At 45.7% G+C, this 16934-nt stretch overlaps 1 protein-coding gene across 8 annotated transcripts in view; it reads right to left on the bottom strand.

The window, feature by feature from the left end:
• The window catches only part of JARID2 (jumonji and AT-rich interaction domain containing 2), a 250806-nt gene that overhangs the window by 84080 nt on the left and 149792 nt on the right, over positions 1-16934 (bottom strand). Inside the window, exon 1 of one of the 8 annotated variants that reach the window (XM_073225155.1) lies at positions 13427-13448. The exons of the other annotated variants lie outside the window; for them this stretch is intronic. Coding sequence (XP_073081256.1) covers positions 13427-13437 — 11 coding nt within the window. The 5' untranslated portion in view covers positions 13438-13448. Of the gene's footprint in view, positions 1-13426; positions 13449-16934 lie in introns of those variants that run through there. 8 annotated transcript variants of the gene reach the window in all.

Here is a 16934-nt window from a genome sequence, read left to right on the forward strand (position 1 = left end):
AATTTAATTAAAAGCCAAGGAAAGTGTAGCAATATCAAGTAGGCAAAAGGGAGTCATGGGATGGAAATCACCTTCTTTTCTAACAATGCTAGAAAAGTACCTTCCAAGCAAGACCAAATTCCTACCAATGTGCAAGGCTGCACATGCACATGGTCACCCTATGGCAGGCTAGGCAGCAGAAAACATCTTTCCGAACCAACCAAACTAAACCAAGTGACCTTTAAACCAGACCGATAAGGGGGAATGAACGAAGCAGGGGGCAGTGCAGAGGAAGCACCCCATACAACTCATTCACAATATTCCATCTCATTTACATTCTCAATTACCATCCCAAGACACCTCTTCCCTGTATAAAAGCCTGCCTGCCTACTTCTTTCTCACCAGGCCCCTGGCTGGCCCAGTCTGACCTTGCAAGACATGAACGGATAGGATAGGCCCTTACCTGATATCATTAATGCACTAAGTGATAAGAGGTCACATCTGTGGACTGGCCACAGATGACAAGCAGACACTACTCACTGAACATTTGCAGGACATACACATCCCCTGTCATTGTGTGTAGCTTAACTAAACCCTGGAAACGGTCTGGTGAGGATGTCTTCTGACTAGACCTCATTTGTATCACAAAATGAGCATTTCTCCAGGAGGGGAAAGCATTCTTGGACTCACAAGAGGTCTTGACAAATACATGATCTGTCTTACAGCCACCTAACCAACAAAATCCTGGGTTACCAAGATGACTGTCTTAGTATCCTTTCTGACTGATATCCTTTCCAGAGACACCATAGTTTTATTTGCTATGATCCTCAATGGACTTTTACAGGAATTGAGCAAAGCCTGGAACAAGACCTCTCAGAGGCAAGATGGGAGGTATGCAGAGATCCAAGCAAGCCCTCCCCTTCGCCAAGGCTGTCGCTGATGAGATGCTCCTTCACCCTGAGCACTGAAACTCCATGACCATTTCTGATCCCCATTTAGTCTCAGAAAACAACAGAGAAAAGTCCCTCTCGTGGAGGACTCAGGATAAACACCAAGCAATCCGCACCACTCAACAGCTGGGAAGGTCTGAAAGACTTCCACCCCTTCATCAATCCCTACTGCTTGAGCCCAGTTAACTACAAACCAGACTATAAACAGGAAATGGTAAAGCCATCAGGTCAGCCTCCTCCAGTACAGCCCATACCCTCCAAAGGCAGAGGACACAGATCTGCCCTCAGAGCTGTCACAGCGCTGCAAGTACTGCTGGGCTCCTCACTTTCTCCGTATGGCAGGACCAGGGACAGGTGAGGAGGACACCAAGTAGACAAAACTGAAAGAAATGGGACGGAATCCACAAGTTCCATGTCACTTTCCTAAAATGTGCGAACAGTGGGGCCTGGAAGGTAGAGCTCACCAACAGGCATGTTAAACAAAGACCCAGGCCCAACATGGGGTCACTTCTGCCAGGCCAGGTCACCAAACAGGGGCTTACACTCAACCTAACTGCAGTTTCAAACCACCTCCCCCTCCCCTGGAAACAATCAGCAATTTCCCTGTCAGCAAGGGCGAGTGTCCTCTCCATCCCCCGAAGGAATCTACCTAATAAGACCCTTTTGTCCCAGGTGAAGGTGGCCGCACCAGAAACAATCTTTTTGTTGTTGTTCTGTTTAGAATTCCTTGTCCTCTTATCCTCTGCCTTTCTGTACAGCCCTTCGGAGCATCTCTCTACTCACTGGAGGGGATGCTGCCCAATTCATAAATCACTTAATAAAAAGCCAATTAGATCTTTGAATTTACATGGATGAATTGTTTTTCAACAGACGTAAACCTCCAACAATAAGGGAGACTAACAACATTCACAGGCCAGAGGTTTAAAATGGGACTCGCCCCCCAAATCTTACTTTTTAACCCCCATCTCAACCTAGCTCCCACGTGTCCTTCGGCACCAGGAGTGATTCACTTTTGTGACGCTTTCTACAGCCACGTTGTTCTCCCGTGGCCCCATCCTTTCCCATCCCACTGCCCAGCCCAGATCAGAATAAAGTATTTCAACTGAGTGAATGAAGCACTGTCAAGGGAAGTTTCTTGATGGTTCTTTTCAAGCTACCTCTGAAAGGCAAGGGGACCCCAAGGAGCATTTTAAGAGGGTGCAGGCAGGGGCCACACCAATGAAGGAGGGGGTAGGGCAGGGAGAAAAACTGTCCTATCTTCCCAAATGTTCAGAAATAATGACATCTGCTGAGGAATCGTGGCAATAAACGGCATCCTTATCTCCTCTGCAAGCCACTGATTAACTCCAAGGAGCAGAAGCTAAGTGCACGCTTCCCCACAGCTGGCTTCACAAAGACTGTGCCAGCAAACTGGGCAAATGAGAATCATGTTCATAAAGATGTGGGTGGCAGGCGCTGAGGGCCAGGGGGTGCATGACTAACTTTCTTAATAATGAGTCTCTTCAATTCCACCAGCCTAAACATGCCCTAATGGTCCCCCTTTGATCAAAGAGGCGTCCATCTTCAGCTGTGTCAATATGCTGCCAAACACCACACTCTCAGCCATACATCAGTCCTGGGAAGGGTCACTAAGTCTCCGCCTCCAGCAGTTTGTAAAGGAGCCTGCGCAGGGAACATTTTTAAGGGGGACACTTTCTGCCCCCCACCCATCCACAGTACTCTCAGAGCAGCTCTAACCTCATACCCAGAAAAGGCCCCCAGACACCCACCTTGGGATAACCTAGTGGTTTGCGAAATAAGAGGAATTCGCTTTGCCAGCTATTCATCCAACTGTTCCCTTGGACAAGTTTATTTCTGTTTGGTCTCCCTATTTTACACAAAATCCTAGGTATCGTAGATTTTATCCAGTACTTCGAGAAATGGACATTTTGTCTGAGATACAGAGTGCAGTAGTCTAACTGCACAGCGTTATGTGCTTTTCCCCCCAATTAGTTTTTTTATATTATATAATTTTAAAAGCAGAAAATGTTACATAAATTAGAACCACAGGTAGAAACCAGTTGCAGGGCTGGGCTGGTGCCACAAGGTAAATTAGACCTCCTCATTGGAGATGTACGTGATCTCCCAGTTTTAGAATTATAAAGATACCAACAAACTTGAGCTAGGAATCATGAAAACAAACACTACTCAGGGATAGAATCCCTCCCTATCCCAGAAGAGTAGGGCAACTTAACAGGAAAACCAAACACAGAAAACCCAGCACATGCATCCTCTGCCCATTCAGCTTCCTCTTTACCAGAGCAGAGGAAACGGACAACAGCCCAGGACCAGCGTAACAGTGCCGAGGGAGGGCCCCGCAGCCTAAGCACCAGTAAGGCTGCACTGGGAAAATGAACTGCAGCAGACTCCACAGTGACCGAGCAGGACAGAAAGGAGACCGCAGGGAGTGGACAAATACAAGAGACACACTCCCTGCCTTCCATGCCCAAACAGGAAGCCTTAAGTTTCATGGAGGGCAGTCTAATTCAATCACGGCATGACAACATAAAACACGACCTGGGTTCCCCCCCGCCAAGCAGGCTGGAACTTCGGTATTTGCCATTCCCTGCCAGCCTCTGCAACAACTTTCCTCTGGGATAGAAATAAGCTTAGAAATGCAATCATTCTCCACAAGAGAACTGTCCACGAAGCAAGGTACAATTTATTCCTTCCTGACCTCCTCTCCTCAAAGCAAACAGCTACAAAGACAACCTCATACCCTGACTCCTATGCTGATTAGCTCGATAATAAACAATAAACCCACCCCACCCCACCAGCCACAGAGGAGGAGGAGGAGGGCCCCGGGGAGCACACAGGCTGGGGGCTGGGTAGGGTCACTTAGAGCCCACACACACACACACACACACACACACACACACACACACACACACACACACACACACACACACACACACACACACACACGAGTGAGGAACCAACGTTTCTTCTCATCTCGGAGTCCATCACTCACACACACACACACACGAGTGAGGAACCAACGTTTCTTCTCATCTCGGAGTCCATCACTCACACACACACACACACACACACACACACACACACACACACACACACACACACACACACACACACACACACACACACACGAGTGAGGAACCAACGTTTCTTCTCATCTCGGAGTCCAGTCCACCAGTTTCAGGCTCCCATGGCCTGGACTCATTTTAAGGGAGTGTGAAAATGGAATATAAACCTCACACAAGAAGAAACCATGAGAGAGAAAGATGTGTTAGCGAGGATATGGAGGAAAAAGACCTGTTGTGCAATGGTGGGAACATAAATTGGTGTAGCCACTATGGAAAACAGTATAGAGGTTCCTCAAATTAAAAACAGAAGTAGCACATGGTCAAAGTAAATGAAATCGCTATCTGGAAGAGATACCTGCAACCCCATGTTAACTGCAGCATTAGTCACTAACATACCCGAAGGATGAATGGATAAAGAAAATGTGGTATAACATGCAAGGCAGTGTCACTCAGCCATAAAAAGAGGAGGGAATCCTGCCATTTATGATGATACGGATAGACCTTGAGGGCATCATGCTGAATGAAATAGTCAGACAGAGAAAAACAAATACTGTGTTGATCTGATTACTAAGTAGAATTTTTTAAAAAACTGAACTCACAAACAGAATAGACAGCCGTGTGTGTGTTCACTCTGTGGTCAAGGTACCAGTAAACCAATGCAATTCCATCCACATGTAACAGTGGTTAAAATAATCACAGATGAGAGCTGACCCTATTTGGCCTTGTGAGAATTTTGTGAAACTCTCTCCCCACCATGGTATCTTTAAGGCTAAAAATACAACAAACTCCATTTTAAAAGATAAAGTCACTGAGAAAATGTTGATCAGTATATGGAATTGCTCTTCACAGCAAACATGACTAGAAGCATGAATATGGAATTGCTCTTCACAGCAAACATGACTAGAAGCATGAATTCTGTGCACCAAGGGACAGCTATACTGTTATTTAGTGCCATCTCTCCTTCCCTGGTCTAAAACACATCCTACTTTGTAAAACATAAAAACTGTTAGGCACACAGCGAAAGCTGGAGACAGACTTATGGAGGTGTATGCATTTTATGGGTAGATTCCCCCGCTGGGTATAAATTAAATCGAATCTCGTACAAGTTGAAACCTGTGAAATCAGGGAAAGAATGAGAGGTGTGCTGGCACATACATATGTACCTGTTCTCACCCCCATTCCATCTCTGCCATACGCTCAGATATTCACATACACACACACCCCCTGGAAAGAGCTATGGGCAAAACTCTTAGGCCTGGAATATAAAAACAGGGATGTGATGGCTATTGCGTTGTCTATCAGCCAGAATGCCATCCATGAATACTAAGTATAAAACATAAGAAAGAACTCACAGGGACATGGTATCATTTTCATATTTTCCTCCCCATAGCCCAGAAGGCATAATGGAAAACATCCCCAGCCTTACACTGTACAATTGCTGTGGGTGTGGAGTTGTTGGGGCCTCTACCTGACCAAATGGAGCATCACCTTCCGTAACCTACATGGAGCTGGGAATACTCCTACAGACAGGAAATTAAAGCCAGCCTACCCTACTCCTTTGCAAAGGTAATCCCAGGATTAAATCACTGTCTGTTCTGATGAGTTGTTCACAGCAGGAAAATACTTGCATTCAGATGACATGCCCTTAGGTAGGGCATACTGTATATAAGCAACTATCTTAGTAAAAGTATACCCGAAAAAGAATGTGGAGGATGGCAAGGAGGCTGCATGCTGCCCAAGACTGGTCTATAAATTCAAATAAACCACAAGGGAAGAAAAGACGTCATTACTTTTCTGCTTCTGCACAAGGCAGATGAACAAGCTGAGGAAGGAAACATCTGGGCATATATAAAGGAAAAGGTCTCTAAAGGCACATTCTCAAGGAGGCATGAGAAGATGTGCTAAGGCCTAAACTCAATAGTGACGACGGAAAGAGTAGGGTGGGAACAGGTGAATTTGTACCATGCTTCACACACTGGTCTGAGCAAAGGTTTGTGCAAAGGAGAATGCAAACCAGAAGAAAACGATCACAGAGCACACCGAAAAAAAAAACCAACTGAACACATTTCAGTTCTTACTCTCAAGGAGTCACATAAACTATCAGGCAGAAATAACAAGACAACGCTCCTGTGAGATCAAGCATTTGGGGAGCAAAACTAAATCTACCTGACAAAAGCTAACAGGCCCCAAGAATCTGAACTGCAGGGCTCATCACTGCCCACTTACATGGCGACCATACACAGAATGGATATTTATTATTCACTGAAGGACAGTAATACGTCAGGTGCCTTAAATCGTGTATAACATTTAGTCCTTGAAGCAGTGGATTTCAAAGCGTGATCCTCCAACCACCTGCGTCAGAATCACTTGGGAACATATTCAAAATGCAAATTATCAGTCCTTGTTCCAAAAGCTCTGGGGGTGGGGCCCAGAAAGCTGTGCTTCAGCAAGTCGTCCAGGTGGTTCTCATACATGCTTCAGTCAGAAAATGACTGGGTTAGACAGCTCTACAAGGAAATAGTTTCCATTTACCAGACAAGAAATGGAAGCTCAGACACTTCAAGTAGCTTGTAAGGGCATAGAGGCAAAGCAAGAATCTCCCTCATTCTGAAGCCTGCACTCTTTCTAGTATACCACATTCAGGGGCTTCTGCCCCTAGGATTCAACATGAAGGCTGGTTTTAACTGGTGAGACTGTGTCAAAGACCTACCTTCGGTTTTAAAATAACAAGAAGAGACTTAGTCCACAGTGATTTTAATTCTGGATTTGTCCTCTCGCTTTTTTGATAAATTCTACTCCCAAAAGTAGCACCATAAAGTACACTGGTGCCATATTTTGCTTTGCAAAAATATATGGGCACCACTCAGCAGCCTTAGACTGCTGATTACCTAGTCAAGCACGCCTGGGAACAGACTCCCTACTGGTTGTATTTAATAAGAGAAGTGTGTCCATTCCCACTGGCATACCTTTAATGGCTTACTGGTTCACGAGGATTTCAACAAGAGCAGTTTCAATGTTCTTAGACTAAGGGTTAAAACAGGAGGCAAAACCTCTTTGGGAAATCCATGGTGTCACTATCCAAATGGACATCTCTAAGTTTCTTCATTTCTTAAAGGGCTTCATTGAAAGAGAAAATGACACTGACATTCTTAAATTATTTGTATACTAATTTCATTTTTTTAAGTATGCATTTAAAAATATCTACATGGGCAAATGTAGGAGAGTGGTACAGAAGGGCCTCTGTGACTTAAGAACAGAGAGGGAAGATGTTTGTCTCAAATAGGATAAAAGCTTGCCCTGCTCATCTGAGGCAGGAACCAAGAAGCTGACCAACATGGACAAGCACTTGCTTACACTGAAGAGAGTGGCAGTGATGTAAAGGGCCATGTGAAGGCAATACACGTGAGCCTTCCACGCGTTCCTTCGCACTAGTCTTCATGACCTTCAGAATAATCAGGCCTCCAGCAGAGTGGGGAAGCTGTATTTGCCACACCCTCCCGAGCTTCAAACAGCAGCCCAAAGTCACAGCAGGGGCTCAGCTTCCAAGAGACAATAGGAATTTGAGCCCTATGGGAAAGATCAAGGGACATTTCGATTCCAAAATCATGTCAAACATTAACAGACATTCTCACGGTGAAGACTCACAGCACCCCAGGCCTCTCTAAGCCTTAGATTTTGCATCTATGGGATGAATGATCTCATGTTCAGATGAGCTATAAGGACTCTGTTAGGCAGGAAAATAGATACGAGCGGGGTGGAGAGTAAGGTCAGTAAAGCCCAGTAGAAAGGACTGAATTAACCAGTTAAAACTAGAAAACCAGAAAAGACTCAGAGTTAATGAGTTAATCAGTTAAAGCTCAAAAGGCCAGGAGTAACTTGGCCTGGAATGTTTGAATATTCCCCAGATAAAAAAAAAAAAGAGCACAGCCCCTGTCTTCATTGTGTCAATTACATCATGCCACTGTAAAATTTACTTCGGCCAGCTAAAAGGCCCACCTCTAAACAGCATAGTCAAGACAGGAAAAATTCCATCTTAAAGCTAAAACTGCATTTTAAAACTCAAGAATTTAAGGAAAATTCTTAATACTCTTTAGCAAACAGACAATAACTAAGCCCACCTTGCAGGCAGGGCAGGCAGTCTTGACTGATATGCTCTCATACTGGGAGGGAATCAGAGCAGTAAATTTCTCATGTTAATTTTACAGAACTACCTGGAAGACTGTTAAGAAGAGACTTAATGTCTCATCAAGGATGAACACGATAGGACCACTTAACAAGTCCACACCCCTAGTCCTTTGTCACATTCCTGAAATAATCCTTAAAAGGGGGAACCCCAGTCTTTCAGTGCTCACCTCTCTCTCAGGTCGCCTGCAATTTTTAAGTGCGAAGACTTTCTCTCCACCCTTTCCGGGCACCTCTCCTCCCTGAGGTCGCCTGTACTTCTCCTCTCTTTAAATAACTTTAAATAAAACCTTCACTTTGCTTCACTACTGTGTCTCTGCCCTTCAATTCTTGGTTACGGAGGGGACAAGAACCGAGGAAAATACACAATGCACCCCCTAACAGGCTCTACTTAGCCCAGCTCTACTCAGTGAGACCAGAATGCAGGAGCCGTAAGAAATGAAAATCAGGAAAGAAATGATTGCAAAGGCGACTCAAATCCCTACAAAAGGGAATAACTACAAGCTCCAGAAAGGCGGAATGCCAGTCCACATTACACAACAGCACTTGCCAGAACAACAAGCAGATCACAGCCCTACAAAGTACCAAGAGTCTGCAGGCTGTCACAATGAGTGCAAATCTATTTCTCGGGGGCAGCGTAACAGGCTGAACAAATGTGTAACTATGTTCTAGAGAAGGAATGACTCTGAGAAAGCAACATGAATTTAAAAACTGCTAGAATCCCATTCTGCACAATTCCAAGCTGGCAGATCTTTTTTAAGTGTTTAATGAATATACCACAGAAAAATCACAAAGTACCTCTCCCAGACTGGCCCTGACTCATGCCCATGGTTATGAGAGACCATTCATCCCCAAGAGGTATGGGAGATAAGGGGGGCCCCAGTAGTACTACCATCCCCAGAGAAGTAGGCACTGAAAAAAAAATAGCCTTCCCACAAGACTATTTACATGGATTTACATCATGTGGATTTACATCAGACTACATCAGAGTTAATGCCTGCTTAGCATTGTATTATCAGAGAATAACTGCACCTGGCGTACTGTGCAGTCATGTACTAAACAGAGCAGTACTTCGTATGGAAGAAGAAACGTCTCCAAAGGCCTCCATTTCAATGTATGTCTGAAACCAATATGAACAGGACAAAGACTCATTTTTGAGACCTGGCTTCTGTCTTCCTTTTAAAGGTCTTCACTGTTCCTACATTTTCTAGATGGTAGACAACAAATTAATTTTAAATTAATGTTAATTCTGCATAACTGAAGTACCCTTAAAAGTGGGCATATACATGAAACTTTACAGAAATTGTCTTCAAAATCTAAACTCAAAAACACACACAAACAAAAAGCTAGCTCTTCTTCCAACTCTTGGAAAACCAAAATCTGAGAATATGAGATGACAGGAAAAAAATGCCGGAGTGCTATGTTTATCGCCATCATTATGAGAGAGTAGTACTTATTATCATGGAATTACATGATCAGGTTGAATACTTAAAAATTTTAAAGAGACCAGAAAACTGTATAGTCAACCTGAAGCTAGCACATGGGAAGAACCACAGGACCTTCAGACAAGAAAGTGGTTTTTCTCCCCTTTTCTTGGCATCACTAATTAATGAGGGCTGACGGAAACTCAGTGACCTCACACTGCAGTCGTCTGAGGACTCCAGAACCCACTGTGAATCTAGAAACAGGCCCTACCTTATATCCTAATCAGGTATCTCAAGAGAGGACCCCAAGGAGTAAGTTTACAAGTTATCCTTTTGGTTTCTGAAAAGCCGTATGTGGTATTTTGGACCCAGGGAGTAGTTATGGAACCAGAGAGAGAGAAGAAGGGTGGGAGAAACTAGCTGGGGGGAAAAAATGAAGGAGAAGAAAATTATATTACTACCAAAATACAGTTTGCTCAGTTCTTCCCAAAACCTTTAAAACAAAACAAACAATGGGTAATATCTCAAAAACACACAACACACAGACACACAGCTATGCACGTATCTACCTTCTAATATAAGAGGGTGTGAAAGATCTGGAAAATTTTAAATAGAAAAATATATTTCTCAAACATGAGGACCCCACTAGGAAGATCTCCTTTCCTTGACCGTTATTTGGCTAGTCTTAAAATTTGTTTACACTCACAAAAACATACAAATGCTTACCGCATACCAAATACCCTGGGCCAGCCATTTGGGGATGCAAAGATAAAAAACGGTGATCCCAATCTCTGAGAGAGCTGACGGCCCAACACTTTTAAAAAGCCTGAATGGCAAGCGAGCATAGCTAGGCAGCAATGATCACCCAGACACCAAAGAAAATCAGACTCGTGACGTTGCCTCTACACCTATTGCGTGAAATGGGCTAGAGGAACAGAGCTACTGAGGCTTTTTATGATTACATTCTTTAAAAGTCTGTCTTCCCAAATCAAGGCAACTGAGCCTAAAGCAAAAGAGCAAATATTCTTGCCTGATATTTACTTTATTCCAAGGGGGAAAAACCCACTTACTATGATGTCTTCAAATTTCTAATAAAGAAATGCACCAAAATGTCTCCCTTACAAGGTCATTTCAACTGCTGCCTTCCCTCCTCAGCCTATATTTTAGACCCTTCAGATCTCTCCAGCCCACCCAAACATAAAAATGCCAGGGAGGGCAGATAAGGCATGTGGGGAGGTGGTGGTTAAGAACACTCTAGTCCAAGCTATTCAGCAACATGCACTGCTTTTAATTGAGCTGCTAAGCAGCCAAGTGAGATGCTGTCATCAAGGAACACTCTGCATAAAAAGCCATGTCTGACAACCCCCACACGAGCACTCACATGTGAACCGCAAGTGACACGAACGGTGTCACCTCCTTCACAAGCAAGGTGACTCCGAACCCTCACAAACCCAGAGCTAGAGCCTTTCCTGCAAGATGTTTGGAACCATTTTCTGTGTGTTTGCTCTCAATTCCACCAGGGAAGATTCACCAACTGGTAAGATGTTGCCAGGAGGGTCAGATACTACTGGAAAGATCAGGGACCTGTTTACATTTGTCCTCTGGGGATGTAAAAGATTAGGAGGGCAAAGGCATGTGAGACACTCATATTTAAAAGACTGTGTGATAGAGAAAGAAGGGAAGAAACTGGTATCCAGTTTCCATGGCAACCACAAGGCATGCTAGACCATAATTTGCATGGGAGGTGGAAGTGGTATCTTTGCAATCAGATCTCCAAGCAAACAGAAAAAGGAAACGGCCACCGCAATAATAAAACAGCCTTAAATCAAGTTCTAGCCATTTTCCTAAAAAAAAATAAATGTGGCAAAAGCCTGTGTGCTTAACCAGGAACCTTAAAATTACAGGGGCATCTGTCCATCCCCATGAGTGTGTATAAATAAAAATTTGGCCTCAGCAACAATTCTTGCTGGTTGAATCAGAGGTATTTCACCCACGTTCAACCCTGCCAAAGGACACACCTGTTCAGGGGCAGGCCCCACACTTCCCATTCCTGCCCTCGCACAAAGACCCATGGATGTGCCCATGGATGTGCACTGACCTTTCAGGACGAGCCAGGTTTATGCAGGGGAGCCAAGACCTACAAAGACTTCTCTAGAGAGAACCCCACACCTAGCACAAAAAATAACTTGTTAAATAAGGAAGTGGAGGCCACTAATGAAAATGCTTCATACACAATTCCAGGAGGGTTAGCGTTCACAGTCTATTTAAAAATAAATGGCCCAATGCCGGAAAGCTCCATCTGTCCATCTCACCAGTGCTTCACATTGCCCTGCAGTGCTAGTCCACATACATCAAGGTGCTACCCCATCCCAAACAACCAGACCAGGTATGCGGTGCTTTGACACACACTTAAAACTGGAAATTCTAGGCTAACTTTAAAACCCAAGACAGGATGGAGCCAGTGTAAATTTATACTAGTAAGCCTTCTGACCAAAAGCAGAAAACGACTGTGATGGTAGCTTTCAAACTAGCACAGTCCCCCCATATCCCTTTTAATTAGCCAAGAACCTCCTATGTTTAAGTCAATCTTTCCTTGGTATAAAAAGAAAAAACTCAACCAAGACGAGGTTTTGTTTGTTTTTCATTTACAAATGAGGTGAAGGCAGAGCTCGCCTATTCCCTCTTATAACAGTGTCTCACCGGAGGGTTTCAGTCCCACCAGAGGGCAAGTTCACTATGGATTCAGTGAGACCGAAAAATGACAATGGCACATTGGGGTGAATTATACCCAGCTTTATTCTTGTGGTGGCAGGTCAAGCGCTAGAATCCCATCCACCTCAGGGCAGGTCTGCAGGAGGCAAACCAATCTCTGCCTCCAGGCTTCCCCAATGCCTCACAGCCCCAGGGCCCTGCACAGAGCTCTTCATGTAGGGTCAATATTAGCCCATTGCTCACACGTGTGCAAGCCTGCACCTGCAAGCCTTGCACGTGGGCTACGGGCAAGCAGACCAGGGTCAGGTGAGGATCCTAGCTATGAAACTTCTGTTTTCTCTACAAATGGAAGGAAGCCAGTGCTGTCATTCCACATATGTTCAACAAATACTGATTCAGGGCCTCCAAGCACATCTTGGCTTAGACTGATTTGGGGACCAACGCTGAATCATATCAGGCTCCTGACTAGAGCTGAGGATGGACAATGCTACTTGGTTTAGTCCTAAGAACCCCCTAGGTGTTGGTTTATTAGGTGGGCCTGCATAGGTGGGCCCATCCAACTTGATGCCTGCACAGTCCGGGCCCACAGGACGGGCGCACCGCACAGTCCCTGCAGGCCCTGTCAACGCGTCATGTCAGTACTCATGCAGGGGTGGTGCGGCCCTGTTCTCACTAGTGGTGACTTCTTAAATCAGGTACAAGAATCCTGCCAATTTTAAGGCTTCTAAAGATTAACAGTGGATGGGGACCTGATATTTTCTCCCCCCAAACCACGTGTGCCCTTTTTCAAAATACCAAGTAATTAATCATCTGCCTTAAGCTCACCATATTGGCAAAGAAAAGTTGGTAAATTAACCCTGCCCACATACCCCCGCCAAGCCTCCTTTTGATGTCATCAAAGCACTGAAGCACACAGGCCTTCCAGAAGCGGCCAGCTACAAAGCCATAAGGCCCTCTTCATGTGTCAAGCCCTGGCCCCCCAGCCCAGCCCCACCCATGGGTATCGCCAAGGGGCTCGCAGGCCCCTCTGGTTCTGCAGGTCCCCACAGCTGCCGCCTGTTCCCTGCGCAAGCAGCCCATCACCCAAAGTGCTCACCTGTTACTCATACAGCTCCACCGCATCCAGCTAGGGGCTTGATGGAGCCCCAGGCACCAGGCCTGTTTCTCTGCATTATGTTGGCTGAGCAGCGCCTGCAGGTGGCTCGCATCACTCGCTCAGGAGTCACAGAAGAATGCACCACTGCGTGGAGAGCTTAGCCAGAGTGAGCCCCTCCTCGTCCTTTACTCTCACTTCCCCTCCCCACAGAAGGGAAACTAACTGAGCCTGTCACCTTACTGAGGAGGCCCCAACTTCACTAGATGTCGCCTATCACGCAGCCTCCGTGTCCCACTGATGGTCCCTTCTTCCGTGGCACTCAGCATACTGCATTTGAAATTAGCTGCTTCTGTTTCTTCTCCCTAGAGATTTCCTATACCACATCAGGCTGACTGAGTCACACCTTTTAGCTCCATCCAAGGACCTGGCGAACAACTTGAATTCTGGTGACTAAGGGACCACGCCTGGACACCCCTCCCGGGAGGGCCTCACTCCTACAAGAAAGAAGATGAGGTCACTGGGCCCAGCCCTCGAGAAGCTCAGGCCTCAAAAACGTTCTGCAATTCAACTTCCATCTCATCCATCATCAGTATTCCATGGTGATTCTCCCTAAAATACTCAAGTGAATAGAAACCATTTACTGAGACTCAACAATATGCCAGGAGCCTCAGATCTCAGGCGCAAATGCAGTCTCCTGTGCCTCCGTTTTCTCATCTATGAAATGCAAGAACAGAATCACAGACCAATGGAACAGACCAGAGAGCCTGATATAAACCCAACCATATATGGTCAATTAATGTATGATAAATGAGCCATGGACATACGATGGAGAAATGACAGCCTCTTCAACAACTGGTGTTGGCAAAACTGGAGAGCTACATGCAAGAGAATTAAACTGGATTACTGTTTAACCCCATATACAAAAGTAAACTCAAAATGGATCAAAGACCTGAATGTAAGTCATGAAACCATGAAACTCTTAGAAGACAACATAGGCAAAAATCTCCTGAATATAAGCATGAGCAACTTCTTCATGAACGCATCTCCTCGAGCAAGGGAAACAAAAGCAAAAATGAACACATGGGATTACATCAAACTAAAAAGTTTCTGCACAGGAAAGGACACCATCAACAGAACAAAAAGGCATCCTACAGTATGGGAGAATATATTTGTAAATGACATATCCAACAAGGGTTTACCATCCAAAATATATAAAGAGCTCACCCGCCCCAACAGCCAAAAAGCAAATAACCCAATTAAAAAATGGGCAGAGGATATGAAGAAACAATTCTCCAAGGAAGAAATTTAGATGGTCAACAGACAATGAAATAATGCTCCACTCACTAATGATCAGGGAAATGCAAATTAAAACCACAGTGAGATACTACCTCACACACGTAAGGATGGCCAGCATTGAAAAGACAATCAACAACAAATGTTGATCAGTGTGTGGAGAAAGGGGAACCCTCCTACACTGCTGGTGGGAATGTAAGCTAGTTCAGCCATTGTGGAAAGCAATATGGAGAAATACCATTTGACCCAGGAAATCTACTTCTTGGAATCTACCCAAAGAATACAAGTTCTCAGATTCAAAAAGACATATGCACCCCTATGTTTATCACAGCACTATTTACAATACCCCAGATATGGAAGCAGCCTAAGTGTCCATTGGTAGATGAATGGATAAAGAAGATGTGGTACATACACACAGTGGAATAATCCTATTCAGCCATAAGAAAGAAACAAATCCTACCATTAGCAATAACATGGATGGAGCTGGAGGATATTATGCTCAGTGAAATAAGTCAGGTGGAGAAAGACAAGTGCCGAATGATTTCCCTCATCTGTGGAGTATAACAGTGAAGCAAAACTGAAGGAACAAAATAGCAGCAGACTCACAGATTCCAAGAAGGGACTAGTGGTTACCAAAGGGGAGGGTGGGTGGGGAGGGAGGGAGAAGGGGATGGAGGGGTATTATGTTTAGTACACGTGGTGTGGGGGGGTGGGGGAGGGGGTCATGGGGAAAACACTGTAGCACAGAGAAGGCAAACAGTGAATCTGTGGCATCTTACTACACTGATGGACAGTGACTGCATTGGGGTATAGGTGGGGACTTGATAATATGGGTAAATGTAGTAACCACATTGTTTTTTCATGTGAAACCTTCATACGAGTGGATATCAATAATATCAATACCTTAATAAAAAAAATTTTTTTAAAAGAAATGGATGCGATGATAAAGGGATTTCATTCTCCTTTCCCAAAGGGTCTGCCATGAGAATTTAATGGTCTAACATATGTGACGACTTGAGAGCAGCCAGTACACATGCTATGCAGGCCCACAGGCACTGTGTGAGTGTCTGGGAGCCTCTGCCACAGCGGCCCTGCAGAGGGGATGGACATTCTTTTCGGGGACTGCCTCTCCAGACTCCCAATCAAGGGCCTCCTTGTAAGCATACAAAATCACCCCATTCTGAGAATCACTCAGGGATAAGTCCCCACCCTGGTGTCACTTGCCTCAAGATCAGTAGGCTGGACTGCTCGGGAAGATGGCGGCATGAGTAGTTCAGAGGAAATCTCCTCCCCAAAACATATATATTTATGAAAATACAATAAATACAACTATTCCTAAAAGAGACACCAGTGGATGCAGTACAATAGCCAGGATACATCTACATCTGCGAGAACTCAACATCACACGAAGGGGGTAAGATACAAGCCACGGCCAGGCGGGACCCGAACACTCCCCGACCCCAAAACCCGGCGGGAAGAAAGGAGTCAGAACGGGGAGGGAGTGAAAGCCCAGGACTGCTAAACAACCAGCTCTAGAAATCCACACCCGGAATGCAGACAAAAGGTGCAAGGGTGCTGGATATTAGAGAAACGGAAAAGCAAAACCTGTGGGCAGGTCCCCGCAACCGGCGCCCCTGAGACAAAATTAAAGCGAGTGCTTTCTGCAAGTCTTAAAGAGACAGGGACCCCATAGCTGGACGAAGTTGTCCTGGCACCTGGGAAAACCAGGGAAACTTAGGCACCCTAAACCCTGGGGAGGCAGTGCAGCTCTGAAGCCCCTCACAGGACTAGGCAGCCTGACAGTCGTTCCTCCAACTGGCGCGGACCCCGACACACGGGCCCAGTAGCAGGAGAGTGGGAGCATGCACCGGGGATGGAAGCGCTAGAAGGAACCGAGAGCAGATCCATGTGCCGCAGGGCTAGCCCGAAGCGGCGCGACTGAACACCCCGGGCGCAGCTGCGCGCACCGGTGGCAGTGAAACCAGAGCACAGTAGAAGCCTGCGCGGAAAAGCCCCACGCGCACCAGCAGCGGAGCCAGAAAGGGCAGGCGCGCTCCCAGGAGCCGACTGGAATCCCAGCCCAACCCACAGCCGCCCAGGCCAGACCCAAAGGCTGCTGCTGCTACACAGCTGCCCAGCAGGGTCGCCGCTAGCACGGAGGAGCGCACCTGGCGTGCTTGCCACTCCCAGCAGGGCTCCGCACTGCTCTGACGGA

This window comes from Manis javanica, chromosome 16 (genome assembly GCF_040802235.1).
Source record: "Manis javanica isolate MJ-LG chromosome 16, MJ_LKY, whole genome shotgun sequence".
Lineage (NCBI taxonomy): Eukaryota > Metazoa > Chordata > Mammalia > Pholidota > Manidae > Manis > Manis javanica.